This window comes from Gigantopelta aegis, chromosome 3 (genome assembly GCF_016097555.1).
Source record: "Gigantopelta aegis isolate Gae_Host chromosome 3, Gae_host_genome, whole genome shotgun sequence".
Taxonomy (NCBI): domain Eukaryota; kingdom Metazoa; phylum Mollusca; class Gastropoda; order Neomphalida; family Peltospiridae; genus Gigantopelta; species Gigantopelta aegis.
Genome location: NC_054701.1, coordinates 45662506 through 45684476, shown reverse-complemented (window position 1 = coordinate 45684476; position 21971 = coordinate 45662506). Strand labels below are relative to the sequence as shown.

The following is a 21971-nucleotide window of genomic DNA, read 5'->3' as shown; positions in this document are numbered from 1 at the left end:
ATTCATACTAAATTATGTTTATCACATATTTAGATATAGATTAATCAAATTACTGAATTAATAAGAATTAATATTACACTGTACAGTTTATAACGTTATACGAAAATATATAATAATTACTTGTTGTAAAGCATGATTTAGTCAATTACATTTACATTAAAGTATATGTTATTATAGTGTAGCCGAACAATAAATAACCTAACTATAACTAACCTTAAATCTTCTCTAGAAATATCTTCCAATAAATTGAGCCTAAAATGAAGTATTAACTCCAGAAGAGCAAACTATAATGTGGACCACAATACCAGACGTACACCAGTATTTAAGGAAACAGTGAACTGTAATAAGCTATCATTTCAGATAAGAACACCTAAACCACATCAGCCTACACTGCACCCAAGCTGGAAACAATAGGACAGGCGCGGCGCATGGGCGACAGTGCCACTGTTACTAAGCCGTGCAAGTGTCATACATGCTTGTGCAATTTGTAACAAGCCAAGATACCTGAAAATAGTAATCAACTTGTCATTAAGAATAAAATAATTAAAGGTACACAATCTGTTGTAATTCATTACCTGTTTATGGAAATAAAATAATTAATTACATGAAAACAAATAAAACCAATGCATTAATATAAAACAATAATTATATCCAAATATCCACAAGTCAATATTATTACATACTTCCTCCCCTTCAAGAAATGGCGTCCTCGTCATTTATCATTATCATCAACAATAGAGACAATTGCCCTAGACACGGCATCACTAATGTGTTCGAAAACTCCAACTTTAGCAAGTTGTTCCAAAAGTTTACATTTATTCTGCCAGTCTGGACGCTGCACATTCTGACTCATGACATACTCGCCAGATGTTTGCCATTCGGGTCGTCTTCTGTCTCTTGTTGATCGTCTAGGTCGTGGTGTAGGACGAGGTGGTGGCTCCGGCTGAGGTGGCGTATCTGAATCATCAGATGCTGTAGCAATTCTAGATGTTTCTATGTCTAGACCATCTTCGACCTCTTCATCCAAGCGTTCTCCCGTACTATAGTCCTCGTGAACTGAGTGTTGTAGTATGTGGTCGTCACCACTGGAAGAAACACTCTCTGACTCAGCAGACAACTGATCGTCACCAGAAACCTGTGAGTCAGAATCAAATATCTCAGCAGTCTGGTCACTAATGATTGCTAAATCATTAGGAGCTGCTAAAACAATCACCTGTGAGGAATCTAAGTCAATAGATTCATCATCATCATCTTCCCGAGTTGGCGTTGCAACTGGTTGTGCAACTACTCTATTTCTGGGTTTAGGTCTAGGTTGATTTGAACCTGGCAAAGATCCTATTGGCAGAAGATGGTTCCTGTGAAGAGTTCGCCGTCTTCCTTCACCATTCTCCTTTCTCACAACAAATACAGGAATGTCCTGATTAGGCTGAGAAAGAACAAGGTATACATCATCTTCCCATCGATCAGCCAACTTGTGTTTGCCATCAAACGCAAGGATCTTCACCAAAACACGGTCACCTGGCTGTACAACTGCACCTCTCACCTTCATGTCATAACCTCCCTTCTGTCGTCCTTGTGCAATCTTAGATGCTTCTGTCGCAAGTTCATATGACTGCTGAAGTCGTTCACGAAGAGCTGTTGCATAGGACGTCAACGAATGGTGTTGTTGATTGGTGTTAATTCCAAAAGCAAGGTCAATCGGCAATCGAGGTTCTCTTCCAAACATGAGGAAAAATGGCGAGTAACCAGTCGACTCATGCCTAGTGCAATTATAAGCATGGACTAGGGGTGCTACATGAGTCTTCCAGTCCTTCTTCTGGTTAGGATTCAAAGTACCAAGCATGTTGAGCAAGGTTCTGTTGAAACGCTCACACATGCCATTCCCCATCGGATGGTATGATGTGGTCCTCGACTTGTCCATTCCTAAAATTAAACAAAGCTCTTTTAACAATTTGCTTTCAAAATTGGCACCTTGATCACTATGTATTCGAAGAGGAATACCATAGTGCATCACAAAATGATGATAGAAAGCCTCAGCAGTTGTTCTTGCAGTCATGTTACGGGTAGGTATTGCCTGAGCATATCTTGTAAAATGATCCGTTATGATGAGAAGATGTTGGTAACCTCCCTTGGACGTTTCCAAAGTCAGAAAGTCCATACAGACCAATTCCAAAGGTTGTGTACTGGTAATACTTACAAGAGGAGCTCGAGCATTCGTTGGGGTCTTCCGTCTTAAACATCTGTCACAATTCTTGATCCAGTCTTCAACATCAGCTGACATTCCAGGCCAGTAGAATCTGTCTCTGAGAAGTGATAACGTTCTATCACGACCAGGATGCCCAATGTCTGTATGTAAACCTTTTAAAGCATCATTTACATACGCTGATGGAAGCACTAACTGAAGTTTATCACAACCATCTATTGTGACCTTCCTGTGAAGAATTCCTCTTTGGAGAACTAACTTGTCAAAGCTCCGATGTAATGAAGAGTGAACCGAAGTATGTGGATAATCTTCACGGCTAGGCTTCTTCTGAGCTCTAACAAACACTATCCACCTCCTCAACACATCATCTGACTGCTGAGCCATTCTCCAACCCCGATCTGTCATTCCGTGGAAATCTGGTTCTTTCAGGTTAACATCCACAACATCTGCTGATAAACACAAAGACTGTACAAAAGGTTGAACATATAAACAATTGCAAACAGCTTTGACTGACTCTGAGTCTATATGTGTGGATTCCTGCTTTGCTTGTAATCCTGGCAATCTTGATAACCCGTCAGCATCTGCATTATTCAAACCAGACCTGTAAATAATATCAAAGTTATAAGATGCAAGAGCAGCTAACCAGCGATGACCAGTGGCATCAAGCTTAGCAGAGGTAAGTATATAAGTCAATGGATTGTTATCTGTATAAACAGTAAATTTGTTGCCATACAAATAATCATGAAACTTTTCAGTCACGGCCCATTTCAAAGCGAGAAATTCTAAGCGGTGAGCTGAATAATTCTTTTCTGACTTACTTAAACCTCTACTAGCATAACTGATAACTCTCTTGACACCACCCTGTTCTTGATAAAGAACGGCTCCCAGTCCTTGGCTGCAGGCATCAGTATGTAGTTCAAAGAGTTTGGTGTAATCGGCATACCCAAGAACTGGAGGTGAAGTCAATACTTCCTTCAACTTTTGAAAACATTCTTCCTGGCTAACTCCCCATTCCCATGGTTTCTCGGGTACATTCTTGTTTCTCTTGGACTTTGTAGAAGGCATCAAAGCATACAAGGGTTTAGCAATTTTAGCAAAATCTTTTACAAACTTGCGGTAATACCCGGCAAAGCCAAGAAACTGTCTAACTTCATTATGGTTCTTTGGTGTGGGCCAGTCCTTGATCTTCTTAATCTTGTCACTGTCTGCCTCAATACCTTGCTCTGAAACAATATGCCCAAGAAACTTGATCCTGGTCTTGAACAGCGAACACTTACTTGGTGTTAACTTCATCCCAGTCTCCCTTATTCGCTGAAAAACTTGTCTAAGCCTGTTCAGATGTTCCTCATAGGTGTCTGAAAATACAATAATATCATCAAGATATATCAAGCAAGATTTGAGATGGAGACCTTCAAAACATTCATTCATTAGCCGTTGATATGTTGCAGGACTGTTGCAGAGACCAAAAGGCATGCGGTTATACTCATAAAATCCTAATGGCCCAACAGTGAAAGCTGTTCTCTCCTTGTGTGTTTCTTCAATCTCCACTTGATGATATCCACTCTTCATGTCCAGTGTGCTGTAATACTTGGAACCTGCGAGAGCATCGAACATCTCCTCGATCCGTGGAAGGGCATACGAATCCTTGATCGTCTTCTCGTTGAGATGTCTATAATCGACGCACATCCGAAGTTTACCATCCTTTTTACGAGCCAAGACGATGTTGGATGACCATGGAGAGTAGGATCTGCGGATAATACCATTCGCCAGTAATTGTTGCAGATGATCTTTCACTTCCTGGTACATGGCAGGTGGAATTCTTCGATGTCTCTGCTTAAAGGGTTGATCATCTTCTAGCTCAATGCGATGCTTAACAGCAGTTGTGTGCCCAATATCATCATCACCTGTAGAAAAGATATCTTGAAATTCATGAATAACATGTTTGCCGTGTTCCAGTTGTTCTTCTGTGAAATCTGCTTCAGAAAAATTCATCTTTTTAAGAATAGAATCAAATCCACTATCTGAAACTGATGTTTTACCTGGGATATCTTCTACAGTTACCGCTTGGAGTTCACACAAAAGAGCTCGAGATGGTATACTGATGGCTCTAGTTGTAATATTGGTAACATGAACATCCACATACATTTTGTCTTTACAGTTATAATTCACAATGGTTGGTACAATGTCAAAATCTTCAGGTATAATGGAACCTTTTGTGGGTTGAATTAAAGCACATGTAGATCTATAAGCAACAGGCTTATCTACATACCCTGGCAAAACCACTTCACTGTTGGCTGGAATCAGGATACGTTTAGAAGATGCACTTCTCACTTTACCCAAAGAAAAATGTTGTCTGGATAATTCCTTATCCTGAATCAACATACACCTGAAAGCCAGATACCATGGAGTATGAATATCTGCTTCCTGGAGAAAACGATTACCATGTTGTAATCTGCACTCATCCATAAATGTAGACAGGACATTTGTACCTAGAAGTATTGGAACATTCATGTTATAAGAACTGTCGGAAACTACTAATAGAAGACATGGCTGCTTGATTCCATTAGCACCCTTTGCTTGTAACTCAACTTCGATATAGCCATGATATGGAAGTTGTTGACCATCAGCACATTCAATCTTTAAAATGACATCCAAAGGATTCATGGTTACATCAGGAAAACTATTTTTATAAAAACTTTCAGAAATGGTGGATACAGTGGAACCAGTATCCAACAATGCCTTAGTTGGGATACCATTGACAGTTACTTCACTCTCATTTGGATATCCAACTAAATCAGATTCATTTTGTTGTAGATTGCTAATGGGGCGTTTAAACATATAATCTACAGGTCGCCCATCCCCATAGATTGATTCTAGTTTAAAGGATGTCGGGAATGGTCTAACCTTACCCTGCATCCATACTTCAGGTGTCCTGGTTGTCCACAACGGAAACAAACTGGTTCACCTCTTGGTGGTTGACGCTGTCTTTGCTCGACAAACGGGCGCGATTGTGGCTGTTGTGGCTGCTGTTGTCTCCAGTATCGATGTGGCTGCTCCTGTGTCGTAGGTTTAGCATAGTTACCAGAAGAGTTCTTAAGTTTAGCAACATCGGCTGATAGCTGTTTTATCATACCTTTCATCTCCTGTAGTTCAGATGTCTCAGTTGATGTGGCAGCTTTACTAATAGTCTTCTTTGTTGGCTGTCTCTCTGACATGTCAGCTTCCATACGTCTCAACGACCTCAGAAGATTTCCAAAGCTTCCACCTTGGTCGAACAGGTATGCTGACTTGTCTCTAAGATCTGCCCTGAGTCCTGACCACAGCTGATTATGCAGCAGTTCATCCCTGGATGTAGGCGTGAGACCATCATGGGCTGAAGCTCTGTTGAGTATCTCCTCAAGTCGACATGCCCATGATGTAACATCTTCATCTTCTGTCTGACGTGCTCTATAGAATTCTGAAAGAAGACTTTGACCACGGACAACACTACCAAACATATCTTCAAGCTTAGCAACTAATTCATTTACATCACCATCAGGTCCCACACTCATAGCAACTGTAGCAGCTTTGCCACGCAATGACTGCTGTACTACTCTAAATAACACCCTACGAGACAAAGATTCATTGTTCAATAAACAATTATACTGATGTTTCCAAACATCGAACGCTGTTTCGCACTTGGAGTCACCTGAAAAGAAAGGCAATTTTGGAGGTTGATTTAAAGTAATGGATGTTGGGAAATCAGTTTTTGAAGAACCTGATGTATCTGCTGACTGTACATAGCTAGACATCCACTCAACTAACTCTTCAGCACTATCTGCTTTGGGCCATGTTTTTAACTTTTGGAATGCTGAAACAAGTTGTCTAACTTCCTCGCTTGTAGGTTCAGACATGGTGAAACCGTAAAATTCACAAAAACTAAAAATGAAAAATTATGTACAGAAATATGATATATCACACCAGAATACAAGTAACTAAATATATTCAGCCCGTTTTATCCTGTGTATGACACTGAAACAAACAATGAGTAAACTGGAATATGCTGCAAATAAACAATTAATTACATGGTTAGTATTGCAGGTGCATATAAAATTTAGGAAAGAAAAATGAAAGGAATAAGAAAGACCAAAGAGAAAATAGCCAGCAACTAATACCACTGAAACAACTAATCCTACCACTAACTGACTGTTGTTGACTATAGATCTAACACCCTAAACTGTTTAAGTTTAAACTTACATAGTTTTTACTGTTTTTATCTTAGTAAACATTCAACACATCTGCTCGGATGAACACATCGTTAAACATTTGTTAAGGTATTATAGCAGGCATTGTAAATATACACAAGAAAAAAACAAAACAAACAAAACAAAAATTATTGAAAATAAAATAAAGCCAAGACAATAATCAAAAGAACAAAAGAAAATGAAAAATACAAAAAATAATATAATAAACAATTATGCACGTGCTAAGTAATATAGTCCAAATGTATCAAAATACTTGAATATTGCGCAAAAATAAAAATAAATAATTTATCTGAGAGCTTAATAAATACTAATCACATGATCACATAAAATACAAAAATAAAACTCACAAATGACACAAGTCCATAGAAAAGTCAACACTGCAGCACACAATAATGTCCGAGTGGAATTCCTTTAAAATGTTCACGAAAAGTCAAGATCACAAATGTCAAGGATACTCATGTTAGGACGTCATTCTGTAGAGGGGTGAAGGTCAATCCTGTACTGTCAACACTCCATCCAAACCATCTGTCAGCCCGTTGTTAGTCCCTACGTCGGCTCCAAATGTAGTAGCATCATCGTTTTGGAACAAATGACAACTGCATTGTTTTGGGTTAAAGGCTCTTTAATGGCTGACAAGTTTCCATTCTTATATCACCCTGTAACAATATAATTAAAATACAATATAACAATACATTCATTATACATATATAAATCTCAGGATACACAATACATAATATTCCATCATTTAAATAATAGTATTTAACATGACATGACATATTAAAGTAATTATTGCATAATACAAAATATGTCTTATGATTACAACAGACATAGTTATAATACATACATACATAATATACATTATCACTCACATGTCCAAATAATGATTTAACATATGTCTCCATTATCACAAATACACAAGATATTATCAATCATGTGAAATACATACATGTCCTGAAATAAGAATTATATTATAAAAATACATATACAAATATATTACATACCAAGTATGTGACACCAGGGCAAATGGAACTGGTCACACTTAAAAGGATTGACGTATCTGCATAAAAGAATTACAATAATAAATAACTACACAGACACGTTATGTTTCATAAAATATATAATAAAATACAACAATCTCTAAAGTGTTCATCACCACAAACATACACACTGCATTCATACTAAATTATGTTTATCACATATTTAGATATAGATTAATCAAATTACTGAATTAATAAGAATTAATATTACACTGTACAGTTTATAACGTTATACGAAAATATATAATAATTACTTGTTGTAAAGCATGATTTAGTCAATTACATTTACATTAAAGTATATGTTATTATAGTGTAGCCGAACAATAAATAACCTAACTATAACTAACCTTAAATCTTCTCTAGAAATATCTTCCAATAAATTGAGCCTAAAATGAAGTATTAACTCCAGAAGAGCAAACTATAATGTGGACCACAATACCAGACGTACACCAGTATTTAAGGAAACAGTGAACTGTAATAAGCTATCATTTCAGATAAGAACACTTAAACCACATCAGCTTACACTGTACCCAAGCTGGAAACAATAGGACAGGCGCGGCGCATGGGTGATAGTGCTATTGTTACTAAGTTGTGCAAGTGTCATACATGCTTGTGCAATTTGTAACAAGCCAAGATACCTGAAAATAGTAATCAACTTGTCATTAAGAATAAAATAATTAAAGGTACACAATCTGTTGTAATTCATTACCTGTTTATGGAAATAAAATAATTAATTACATGAAAACAAATAAAACCAATGCATTAATATAAAACAATAATTATATCCAAATATCCACAAGTCAATATTATAATAAAATTTAATTGGAGATGTAACCAAATTGTTTTTAAAAGTTTTATTATTTTTTAAAGATCATTTTGTTTTATTAAGAGTAAAAACAGATACATTTGTCAGGAACATACAACATTTTGCATGAATTGGAACCTATACAGGTACTTCCTGACAAAAATGATCCTGAATGGAAAACAATTATACTTATAAGTTGATAGCTTAACAATATCAATTTCTGAACACAGATAAACACAGCATTAGTTATATAATATTCTTACACCCCAGTTGGTGAGAACATCATGTGTTATTTACGGTAACACATACTTGTTTACACACGTATGTGTGTTAACAATTTCAAGACATGACTGACTGCTCCTAGCTGATGACCAGGTCATCAATGCCATACATCCAATAAAAAAATGTTGCAATGGAAATTGATTCCACTGTGACATATAGTTAACCCGACAATCATGTGTCTGTGATGCGTAAGTTAGCAACAAGTGCAACGGCTGTAAATAACTTTTAGTCGAAAAAGATGTTAAAATGTGCTTAAAAGCTGGTTTTTGAGGATATGTAAGAAATAGAATAATACATTTGTGTCCGCCATTTATCTCACAACTCGTTATTTAAAAACATATCAAACTCGCTTTCACCCATTAGATACATTTTAAAACAACTTGTTGTGAGATAAATGGTATCTAACGACCACTCATGTATTATTCTCTATTTTGTATTGCATGTATCATTTTTTTTAAAATATATTTTATGTTCAAGGTCCGGGCCTAGTATTCATCATCTACCCACAAGCCTTTGTGAATATGCCAGTAGCACCACTGTTTGCCTTCCTCTTCTTCTTCATGCTCATCTGTCTGGGAATAGATAGTCAGGTAATGTCACTCATGGTCTGTATAATAATATATCATTCATACTTACTGTGTAATATTACTAAGCATTTATCTTTGTAAGTGGGCGGGACGGAGCTCAGGTAATGTCTCTCATGGTCTGTATAATAATATATCATTCATACTTACTGTGTAATATTACTAAGCATTTATCTTTGTAAGTGGGCGGGACGCAGCTCAGGTAATGTCATTCATGGTCTGTATAATAATATATCATTCATACTTACTGTGTAATATTACTAAGCATTTATCTTTGTAAGTGGGCGGGACGGAGCTCAGGTAATGTCACTCATGGTCTGTATAATAATATATCATTCATACTTACTGTGTAATATTACTAAGCATTTATCTTTGTAAGTGGGCGGGATGGAGCTCAGGTGATGTCACTCATGGTCTGTATAATAATATATCATTCATACATACTGTGTAATATTACTAAGCATTTATCTTTGTGTAATGTCTCTCATGGTCTGTATAATAATATATCATTCATACTTACTGTGTAACATTACTAAGCATTTATCTTTGTAAGTGGGTGGGATGGAGCTCAGGTGATGTCACTCATGGTCTGTAAAATAATATATCATTCATACTTACTGTGTAATATTACTAAGCATTTATCTTTGTAAGTGGGCGGGACGGAGCTCAGGTAATGTCTCTCATGGTCTGTATAATAATATATCATTCATACTTACTGTGTAATATTACTAAGCATTTATCTTTGTAAGTGGACGGGACGGAGCTCAGGTAATGTCACTCATGGTCTGTATAATAATATATCATTCATACTTACTGTGTAATATTACTAAGCATTTATCTTTGTAAGTGGGCGGGACGGAGCTCAGGTAATGTCTCTCATGGTCTGTATAATAATATATCATTCATACTTACTGTGTAATATTACTAAGCATTTATCTTTGTAAGTGGACGGGACGGAGCTCAGGTAATGTCACTCATGGTCTGTATAATAATATATCATTCATACTTACTGTGTAATATTACTAAGCATTTATCTTTGTAAGTGGGCGGGACGCAGCTCAGGTAATGTCTCTCATGGTCTGTATAATAATATATCGTTCATACTTACTGTGTAATATTACTAAGCATTTATCTTTGTAAGTGGGCGGGACACAGCTCAGGTAATGTCTCTCATGGTCTGTATAATAATATATCGTTCATACTTACTGTGTAATATTACTAAGCATTTATCTTTGTAAGTGGGCGGGACGGAGCTCAGGTAATGTCTCTCATGGTCTGTATAATAATATATCATTCATACTTACTGTGTAATATTACTAAGCATTTATCTTTGTAAGTGGACGGGACGGAGCTCAGGTAATGTCACTCATGGTCTGTATAATAATATATCATTCATACTTACTGTGTAATATTACTAAGCATTTATCTTTGTAAGTGGGCGGGACGGAGCTCAGGTAATGTCTCTCATGGTCTGTATAATAATATATCATTCATACTTACTGTGTAATATTACTAAGCATTTATCTTTGTAAGTGGGCGGGACGGAGCTCAGGTAATGTCTCTCATGGTCTGTATAATAATATATCATTCATACTTACTGTGTAATATTACTAAGCATTTATCTTTGTAAGTGGACGGGACGGAGCTCAGGTAATGTCACTCATGGTCTGTATAATAATATATCATTCATACTTACTGTGTAATATTACTAAGCATTTATCTTTGTAAGTGGGCGGGACGGAGCTCAGGTAATGTCTCTCATGGTCTGTATAATAATATATCATTCATACTTACTGTGTAATATTACTAAGCATTTATCTTTGTAAGTGGGCGGGACGGAGCTCAGGTAATGTCTCTCATGGTCTGTATAATAGTATATCATTCATACTTACTGTGTAATATTACTAAGCATTTATCTTTGTAAGTGGGCGGGACGGAGCTCAGGTAATGTCACTCATGGTCTGTATAATAATATATCGTTCATACTTACTGTGTAATATTACTAAGCATTTATCTTTGTAAGTGGGCAGGACGGAGCTCAGGTAATGTCTCTCATGGTCTGTATAATAATATATCATTCATACTTACTGTGTAATATTACTAAGCATTTATCTTTGTAAGTGGGCAGGACGGAGCTCAGGTAATGTCACTCATGGTCGATATAATAATATATCGTTCATACTTACTGTGTAATATTACTAAGCATTTATCTTTGTAAGTGGACGGGACGGAGCTCAGGTAATGTCACTCATGGTCTGTATAATAGTATATCATTCATACTTACCGTGTAATATTACTAAGCATTTATCTTTGCAATTGGGCAGGACGTAGCTCAGTGGTACAGCGCTCGCCTGATGCACAATCGATCTAGGATCAATTCCTGTTGGCTGGCCCATTGGGCTATTTCTCGTTCCAGCAAGTGCTCCATAACTGGTGTAACAAAGGTTGTGGTATGTACTGTCCTGTCTGTGGGATGGTGCATATAAAAGATCCCTTGCTGCTAATCGAAAAGAGTAGCTCATGAAGTAGTGACAGTGGGTTTCCTCTCACATTATCTGTGTGGTCCTCAACCATAAGTCTGACACCATATAACTGTAAATAAAATGTGTTGAGTGCGTCGTTAAATAAAACATTTCCTTCCTTTGTCTTTGTAATATCAGTTGGCATTTATCTTTGTAATATCAGTTAGCATTTATCCTTGTAATATCACTCATAGCTGGGTAATATCACTCATAGCTGGGTAATATCACTCATAGCTGGGTAATATCACTCTTAGCATTTATTTTAGTAATATCATCTTATGTATTATTTATCTGTGTTAGAATTTGCTAACATTTATCTAGGTATTATCTCTTATGGTATTTAATAATATCATCTTAGCTGGATATTGCTCTTAACATAATTTATTTGGTAATACAGCATTTGCTAGATATTATTGCTTTTAGTATTTATCTGGGTTATGTCATGACTGAAAAGTATTAGTGTATTTTTTATTTCTTTAGTTTGCATCAGTAGAAGTGATTGTCACAACAATCAGTGACCATTTTGGACCACAAGTAAAAAAATACCTCAAAAGAAAAGAATTCCTCGTCCTTGTTGTCTGTGTTGTGTCGTTTCTCTGTGGACTTCCCAACATTACACAGGTAGGTTTTACGCAGGTAGGCTTTATGCTTGTATGTTTTACACAGGTAGGTTTTATGCTTGTATGTTTTACACAGGTGTGTTTTACATTGGTATGTTTTACACAGGTGTGTTTTACATTGGTATATTTTACGCAGGTAGGTTTTATGCTTGTATGTTTTACACAGGTAGCTTTTACATTGGTATGTTTTACGCAGGTAGGTTTTATGCTGGTAGGTTTTACGCAGGTAGGTTTTATGCTTGTATGTTTTACACAGGTAGGTTTTACATTGGTATGTTTTACGCAGGTAGGTTTTATGCTTGTATGTTTTACACAGGTAGCTTTTACATTGGTATGTTTTACACAGGTGTGTGTTACATTGGTATGTTTCACACAGATTTGTTTTACACAGGTATGTTTTAGGCATGTATTTTTTACATTGGTATGTTTTACACTTGTAGGTTTTACATTGGTATGTTTTATACAGGTATGTCAGGGTTGAAAATTAACATGAAAACTATGGTCGCCAGCAGGGCCAGTTGAAAAATATTACTGGCCCTTCTTAAATTCAACTAGCCTTCGAATTATCACATTGGAATTTAACTGCACAGCCAAAATCAAAACTAGAGGGGTTGTTTTTTTGTTGAATAATAACCATGTGCTCACCGTATATATTCCCATATGAAATTAAAATTCATAGAAAAAACATTAAGTTTTTAACCCATACCAACTGAATTAAAAAAAAAGTTGAAAAAGAAATCCAGTATAAATAAACATGTTTCTTTACAAAGTACCATTAAATTGTACATATTAATTAGGGTAAAAGATAATGCAGTACAAAGAGACTAAAGGTAGAACTGTGCATGCTTTAGTATACTAGTCTGGGAGTGGCAGTCCTCTTTGTGCTGATGCAAGAGGGATGCAGTCAACTTTGTGGCGATGCAAGAGGGGTGAAATCCAACAAATGATTTCCTCGAGAGTGGCTGTTTTCCTATAGACGAGACACTAGACAGAGATCCATGGAATTATCCACTATTTTGCCAAATGCTTATTCGACTGCTTTGTGCAGAGATACGGCCCTGGTCATGTATTACGGTTGTGTCATTCAAATTACCTTGGATGTTCCATCAATTGCCTTAAAACATGTATCGGGGGGGGGGAGTTGACCTATGCAGTTTGATGGTAATTTGTAAAGAATTAGTTTGTTTTTAATTTACGTTGCACTTTTACTGCCAATAAAATGTTATTTGAGACGGTATGGGTTTAAAAGTTAATAAATTAATATGTTTTTATATGAATTTTATCTTATGCATTATGTTGGTGCTGTCAAAATACAGAACATGTTCTATGTCTTCTGCTATCATACATTGTGTATCTGTAGTGTGTTTTGTCATATTCGATTCAGTATCAGTGTTTCTTTTTTAACTAGTACGATCCTCGCCAGACCCTAAAATCAATGGTCACCCAATGGACTACCTTTGTAAAATTCTTAGTTGCCCTTAGTCAATAAAGGTTGCCACGGGCAACCGGGCGACTGCTAATTTTCAACCCTGGTATGTGTTATGCTTGTGTGTTTTGCACAGGTATGTTTTACATTGGTATATAAAAATTAACAATATAAAAAAGTGAATGTGGAGTCAAAGGAAAAAAATTGAATCAGACAGGTCACGCAACCAGCATTTAAACTGCAGAGGGTCGGGATGTAGCCCAGTGGTAAAGCGCTCGCTTGATGCGCGGTCGGTTTGGGATCGATCCCCGTTGGTGGGCCCATTGGGCTATTTCTCGCTCCAGCCAGTGCACCATGACTGGTGCATCAAAGGCCGTGGTATGTGCTATCCTGTTTATGGGATGGTGCATATAAAAGATCCCTTGCTGCTAATCGAAAAGAGTAGCCCATGAAGTGGCGACAGTAGGTTTCCTCCCTCAATATCTGTGTGGTCCTTAACCATATGTCCGACGCCATATAACCATAAATAAAATGTGTTGAGTGCATCGTTAAATAAACCATTTATTTTTTAAACTGCAGGTAACAATTTATCAAACCAAATTTTAATGGTCACTATAATTGGTCAATACTATTTGCATGAAAATATAACTGATGAATTGGCATATAAATGTATGATGAATAAGCGTGAAAATAGAACTGATGAATTGGCATATAAATGTATGATGAATAAGCGTGAAAATAGAACTGATGAATTGGCATATAAATGTATGATGAATAAGGGCGGGACGTAGCCCAGTGATGTGTGATCAGTCTCAGATCGATCCCTGTCCATTAGGAGCAAACAGGACAGCACATACCACGGTCTTTGATATACTAGTCATGGTGCACTGGCTAGAACAAGAAATAGCCCAATGGGCCCACCGACGGGGATCGATTCTAGACCAACCACACATGAAGCAAGCGATTTACAATGTCCAGTTCTTTCAATAGATTAATCTAATTTTTAATACAGGGGTAAAGACAAAATACTAGAACGGTCTTTGCTGCATTGTTATCGAAGTAATCGATAACACATTACAATGTGACTAAAGGTAGAATTGCATCCTTTCCTTGCACCTGCATTGTAAAAATAAAATTTAACCTATGTAATTTGATGATAATTTTTAAGAAACTTTTTTATCTCAACCAAAATGGGTTTTTTAAAAATGTTATTTGAGTTGGTATGGTTTAAAACTTAATAATACCGGCCTCGGTTGTATCGTGTTTAAGCCATCGGACATACGGCCGGTAGGTACAGGGTTCGCAGCCTGGTACCGGTTCCCACCCAGAGCGAGTTTTAATGACTCAATGTGTAGGTGTAAGACCACTACATCCTCTTCTCTCTCACTAACAATTAACAACTAACCTACTGTCCTGGACAGATAGCTGAGGTGTGTGTACGCAGGACAGTGTGCTTGAACCTTAATTGGATATAAGCACGGAAATAAGTTGAAATGAACTTAATGAACTTAATAATATGTTTTTATATGAATTTTAACTTTATTGGTTCCTTGGTTCCCGTTTAACTGTGGTCGGAGGATAAAATTACACCAAATTCTTGCTCTTCTTTGCAGGGTGGAATCTATTTTTTTCAACTCATCGACTATTACGTGGCTGCCTTATCTCTGATGGTGCTGGCTTTCTTTGAAGTTATTGCAATCACTTGGTTTTACGGTACAGTGCACGCCATTTCCATTCACTAACACGTTGAAGTTATTGCAATCACCTGGTTTGACGGTACAGTGAATACCACTTTCATTCATAAATACCAGACAGGTGTTGCCTGGTATAACTCATCTGTAGGATTATAACCAACAATTGAACAAGATATTGAAATAGTTATGAGCTAAATGTACAACAAATATTTATCCTATAACTTACCCATGATATCCATGTCATAAACCCATGTGATAATTTTAGTGTATTAACCCGGTTAATAATGGTATGCAAATTTGCAAGGTCTCTAGGTAATGTGTTGCTGTGGATGGGTCATTTGCTTACAAGCCAACATGACCTGTGTACCTAAGCGTAACATTTTCAAAGCTTCAGTTAAAATGCGTGACGTCAAACTAATTTGTGCTAATCGTGATGACGTCATATTACCGATGGTGGCGACTTTAATAATGTGATTTACTAAAAATTGAATTAAAATGTTATTTTAGAAGTGTTATAGGATAAATAGAATTCGCTACTCATGTTTTTTAATATGTAAAATATCAACCTCGTCTAGTTAATCGGTATTAAAAAACATTCATGATGAATCCTCTATTTATTTGTTTGTCACTGTAGTAACTTTTAAAACTATCCATGTATATTTAATATTCTACTTAAAAACATTTGTAAAAAGGTTTCTGATTGGATCTCTACTGAAATCTACATCTGCATGAGATAAGATAAATAAAAATAATCTGTCATGAGTGGCCGTGGCAAGTTTCAGACAAAACAGTTGTATCTCCAGAGTTTGGTTATTTTTCTGGCATACCTAGCTACAGTTTTTAAAATATCAACAACAAACAAAAGGATCAATGCATTTGTATGATACAAAAAACAACAATGGTCTAATTTACAAAACCTGTTTAGGTCTTACACGCGTGTGACTACATACATTTACAATGCTTAAACACCTGTCTTACACGCGTGTGACTACATACATTTACAATGCTTAAACACCTGTCTTACACGCGTGTGACTACATACGTTTACAATGCTTAAACACCTGTCTTACACGCGTGTGACTACATACATTTACAATGCTTAAACACCTGTCTTACACGCGTGTGACTACATACATTTACAATGCTTAAACACCTGTCTTACACGTGTGTGACTACATACATTTACAATGCTTAAACACCTGTCTTACACGCGTGTGACTACATACATTTACAATGCTTAAACACCTATGTTACACGCGTGTGACTACATACATTTACAATGCTTAAACACCTGTCTTACACGCGTGTGACTACATACATTTACAATGCTTAAACACCTATGTTACACGCGTGTGACTACATACATTTACAATGCTTAAACACCTATGTTACACGCGTGTGACTACATACATTTACAATGCTTAAACACCTATGTTACACGCGTGTGACTACATACATTTACAATGCTTAAACACCTATGTTACACGCGTGTGACTACATACATTTACAATGCTTAAACACCTGTCTTACACGCGTGTGACTACATACATTTACAATGCTTAAACACCTATGTTACACGCGTGTGACTACATACATTTACAATGCTTAAACACCTATGTTACACGCGTGTGACTACATACATTTACAATGCTTAAACACCTGTCTTACACGCGTGTGACTACATACATTTACAATGCTTAAACACCTTAATAAAATGCTTAATAAAAACAGCTTCGTAAATTTGGCCCAATGTGTTTTAATTGGATAATAAAAATATAAGTGACAACTGTTGCAGATATTTAATAAATACTGAACATAAATGGTCTTTCAATATATAAATTTTACAGGTATTCTAAAAAAAACCTATTTTTAATTCAATTATGAATAATGTGTATATAAAGACCCTATGATTTTAACTGGAATCCGCCTGTTACCGACCACGGTCGGGCTGCTGGTGCTCCCTTGCACCTGCCAGTGCAAGCAGTCCCTCCTCCTTCCCACCCCCACCTTTCCTGTCCTGGATAGAAAAGTCGGCTGAGGTCGGCTCTTGTGCCCAGGACAGGCGTGTGCTACAACAGCTTGCTCTGAATGTGCACGTAAAGCCCTATGACCTGACCTGACCTGACCTGACCTGACCTGAACTGAACTGGAAACTGTTTTGATGTAGCTCGAACTACATTGTGATGACGTCATTATTCACGGTCTGTGTTTTCCCAGTGTTATTATTAAGATTATTGTTATTATTATTAAGATTATTATTATTATTATTATTATTAAGATTATTATTATTATTATTATTATTAAGATTATTATTATTATTATTAAGATTATTATTATTATTATTGCCCTTGAACTATGAGATAGCAAAAAACAAAATTCAGATGATTTTTTCATAATGCCTTGAGATGTTGAGCTGAAATTTTGTGTATATTTTTTATAGTTATGACCCTTGAATTTAGGAGATACAAAAATGTGTTGGCCCTTTTGGGCCCGGTAGGGGACATGTATTGCTTTACCAATACTCACAGAATGCTAGTATCCACACACATGCAATACATTTTCACCAGTTACTACAAATGCATGTATTAAACATTTAGTATATAGACAAAATATTAAATGAATTATCTGGTTAAGAATGCGGTAAAAGAAACTTAGAGGAGTAGTTTTGAATAAATGACGATATTATGCACGTCTAGAAAAAGACAGATCTGTCCCATCACACCAGAAATGGATGGATTCATGTGTCTGTTATCCAAGAAAATAGGATCAAACCTTCTGACTAGATTCTTAGGTGGAATTACCATTATTTCTCCTATTCAACATTGTTCTCTGACTGTTGTCAAAATCTAAATCATATGTGTACATGTGGTTTCATCTGTAGAAAAGTAACTCCTTTTTGCTAATGAAAAAAAATACCTATGTAATTTTCTTCTCCCAATCTAAACATGTTGATGTGTTGTTATTTTTTTTTTTTTTTTTTTTTTTTTTGGGGGGGGGGGGGGGGTATGCTATGCAGAATTCTAGAGTATAAACTGAAATCTTTGCCTTTGGTATTTTTTTTATGAAGGGGTCCTTGGAAACTTAATTGTGCTTCACCAAATCTGCACGAGCCTCATTGTAAAAGTAACATTAAGGCTAGTCACAGTACTGCTATCTTCCCCACCCCCACCCTAAAAGGAAAAAAGAAATTCTGTTTCTCCCTTAAAAATATTTGATATGTATGCCACTCATCTGAAATGTGTTGAATTTTATTAACACAGGTGCCAGACGCCTAGGTAGGAACATTGAAGAAATGACGGGTACAAAACCACCGTTTGTTTTCATCGTGTGCTGGTATGTTGTCTCACCAGTACTTATACTGGTTAGTATGACACTTGATTTTCCTAACATTCTCCTGTACTTCAGATACACTTAAGGATTGTTATTTCTTTTACGTTCATCGGGGTATGAACAAACAAAAATCATCTGCAAACTGTCTGAATCGGTGAAGCCATTCTCACATAAGTTTGCTGATGATTGTTTTGTTCATACCCTGATGAACGTAAAAAAAGAACAGACAATACTTAAAATTAAATTTAAAACATACTTACCCGTTACTAATGATAACATTGAAAGTTCATATTTTATTTTTAATTCTTTTTTGTCCATAAACATAACGCTCAATAAAAATATAAAATGACATCATCAGATATATGGCATACCCTGACAAGTAATTTTTACATTCCTTGAGAAATGAACAATCTCCTGTTGCCACGACGACGTTATATTGTAATGGAAATTTAATTGTATCGAAATAGAACATATCAAAATGACACATTTAACATGCACATGTTAAATGACACAATGGATTTAATTTTTTTTAAAAACACATTTTGATATATATGTATGCAGGTGTCCTTTTCTTTACATCAAAATAACTTTTAATTTTATAGTATAATCCATACATTTTCTGTGCTTTTGTTTATGACATTGAATACAAGATTTTCATTTTGCTTCATACCTGCTACACGTTAAGAATTAAGCTATAAAAGGGTTGTTGAACAAATTGTCATCACTTCATTCAGTGTACAACAACAGATGGTATTTTGAGAAATCATTTCAGTGACACTGAACAGTGCTAGAACTGATTGAGATTATATTTAATTGCAAGATAAGACACACATTATATAGTTAATCACATGACGCACTTGTTTTACATTTTGATGAACCTGGTAAATTGTATGCATTTGGATGATCACATATTACATGCCTTTTTGTTGCTACAGTGAAGACTCTCAAAACCAGACCTTCTGTAAACCGGAATTCCCCCAAAACCGGACATTTTTCATGGTTCTTTTTTAAAAATAGATACAGAACTTAACCTCTCTAAACCGTATACCTCTTAATATCAGACATTTTACTTGGTCCCGAGGGTGTCCGGTTTGGAGGGGTTTAACTTTATATACATTTTAGTTGATAACGATATATTACTGGTATATGCATTTAGTTTGAGAGAATAATTACATCTGTTATCTTGTTATATTTTTGTTGGCAGGGTATCTGGGTATTTAGTATGATCCAGTACAAGCCTCTGTCGATGGCGGGCTATGAATATCCGTCCTGGGCTCAAGGTATTGGCTGGGTTATTGCTCTCGTGTCCATCGTCTGCATACCGGCGGGCATGGTCCATGCAGTGATACAGGCCAAAGGAAGCAACATTTGGAAGGTAAAGATCAACTGTGGTAACTAATGAATTTTTTTGTTTTCTGAGCATTTTGGCTTTCATGTATCATCCATTTTTTTTTTATCTATCTGGGATATGATTTTTTGGCTTTTATCAGATTTCATCTTTTTAAAAAAAAAAAAAAAAGAGGAAAGGTTTTCACAAAGTATGGATTAGATCTGAAGTGCTTATTACAAATAGTCTCTGTTGCAGTATGGTGTAGATATTCCAGCTTCTTAAAGATCAGGGGTGGGACGTAGCCTACTGGTAAAGCACTTGCTTGATGCGCGGTCGGTCTGGGATCGATCCCCGTCGGTGGGTTCATTGGGTTATTTCTCGTTCCAGCCAGTGTACAACGACTGGTATATCAAAGGCTGTGATATGTATTATCCTGTCTGTGGGACGGTGCATATAAAAGATCCCTTGCTGCTAATCGAAAAGAGTAGCCCATAAAGTGGCGACAGCGGGTTTCCTCTCTCTATATCTGTGTGGTCCTTAACCATATGTCTGACGCCATATAACCATAAATAAAATGTGTTGAGTGCGTTGTTAAATAAAACATTTCCTTCCTTCCTTCTTAAAGATCAGTTCATGTAGCTTAGCGACAGAGCGCTCGCCTGAGATGTAATGGGTCCCAGGATCAATCACAGCCCTCAGTGGACTCGGGGTTTTCGCCCAACCCAACCAGTTTCCAATGGCCATATGATATACTGCCCTGTGTATGGGTGGGGCAGTGTATATAAAAGATCTCTTGCTGCTTTATCGTCAGGGGTAGCTTATGTGTATATTATGCAGAGATGCCAACCATTATGAATTTGGCGGAATCATTAAGAATTTAAAGCACAGATTACGCTAGTACGATTGTCTTGTTCAAAATTCAGATTTTTAGAAAGAAAATCATAATTTCATAATTTCACGTGTTTGGTGTCGGATCGTATTTTGGAACGTACAAATCTTGTTAACACCAGAGATATGGAACTTTTTTCCTCTTCACATCAACAATCGTAGCTTGGTTTCCTGCATTGTTCTTTAAACTAATGGATTCCTATAACACTCCAACTAGGGTTAGCATCTCTGTGTTATGGCAGATTTCATCTTATTCTGTATATGCAGCAAATGATGAAATACTCTTATGTTAAGACACTAAATAGCAATAGTTTAAAATGTGCGGAGTTGTTGCAAAACAAATATTCGTATATTCATAAATATTCCTTTCCAAAAGATCATTTCACCTTCTGGATTTTTATAAAATGAGTACTTCATCCCTAGTCTCTCCTCAGTTTGTCCATTCCTTTATCCACACACATAGTTAGCCAGGCATCTGTCCCTCTATCCATTCACCGGCCTCGGTGGCACAGTGGTTAAGCCTTCAGACTACAGGCTGGTAGGTACAGGGTTCATAGCCCGGTACCGGCTCTCACCTAGGGAGAGTTCTTAAGGGCTCAGTGGGTAGGTGGTAAGGCCACTACACCCTCTTCTCTCTCACTAACCACTAACCAACTAACAACTAACCCACTGTCCTGGACATACAGCCCAGATAGCTGAGGTGTGTGCCCAGGACAGTGTGCTTGAACCTTAATTGGATATAAGCACGAAAATAAGTTGAAATGAAAATAAATGAAAATATATCCATTCACTTGTTCAAGCAAGTATCCACCATTCAAGTTTGTTATATCCGCCAATCTATCAAGGGACTAAAGTAAAGTAAAAAAAAAATTGTTTTGTTTAAACGACACCAGTAGAGCACATTGATTTATAAATCATCGTCTACTGGATGTCAAACATTTGGTAATTTTGACATATGGTCTTAGAGAGGGAAACCAGCCATATTTTATCATTAGTAGCTAGGGAT

At 36.5% G+C, this 21971-nt stretch overlaps 1 protein-coding gene across 2 annotated transcripts in view; it reads left to right on the top strand.

Moving 5' to 3' along the window:
* Positions 1-21971, top strand: part of LOC121368116 (sodium- and chloride-dependent GABA transporter ine-like) — an 89699-nt gene that overhangs the window by 58967 nt on the left and 8761 nt on the right. For both annotated transcript variants that reach the window (XM_041492689.1, XM_041492688.1), the window contains exons 8-12: positions 9049-9161; positions 12158-12298; positions 15337-15436; positions 18678-18778; positions 19952-20122. In XM_041492689.1, the coding sequence (XP_041348623.1) occupies positions 9049-9161; positions 12158-12298; positions 15337-15436; positions 18678-18778; positions 19952-20122 (626 nt within the window). The remainder of the gene's footprint in view (positions 1-9048; positions 9162-12157; positions 12299-15336; positions 15437-18677; positions 18779-19951; positions 20123-21971) is intronic.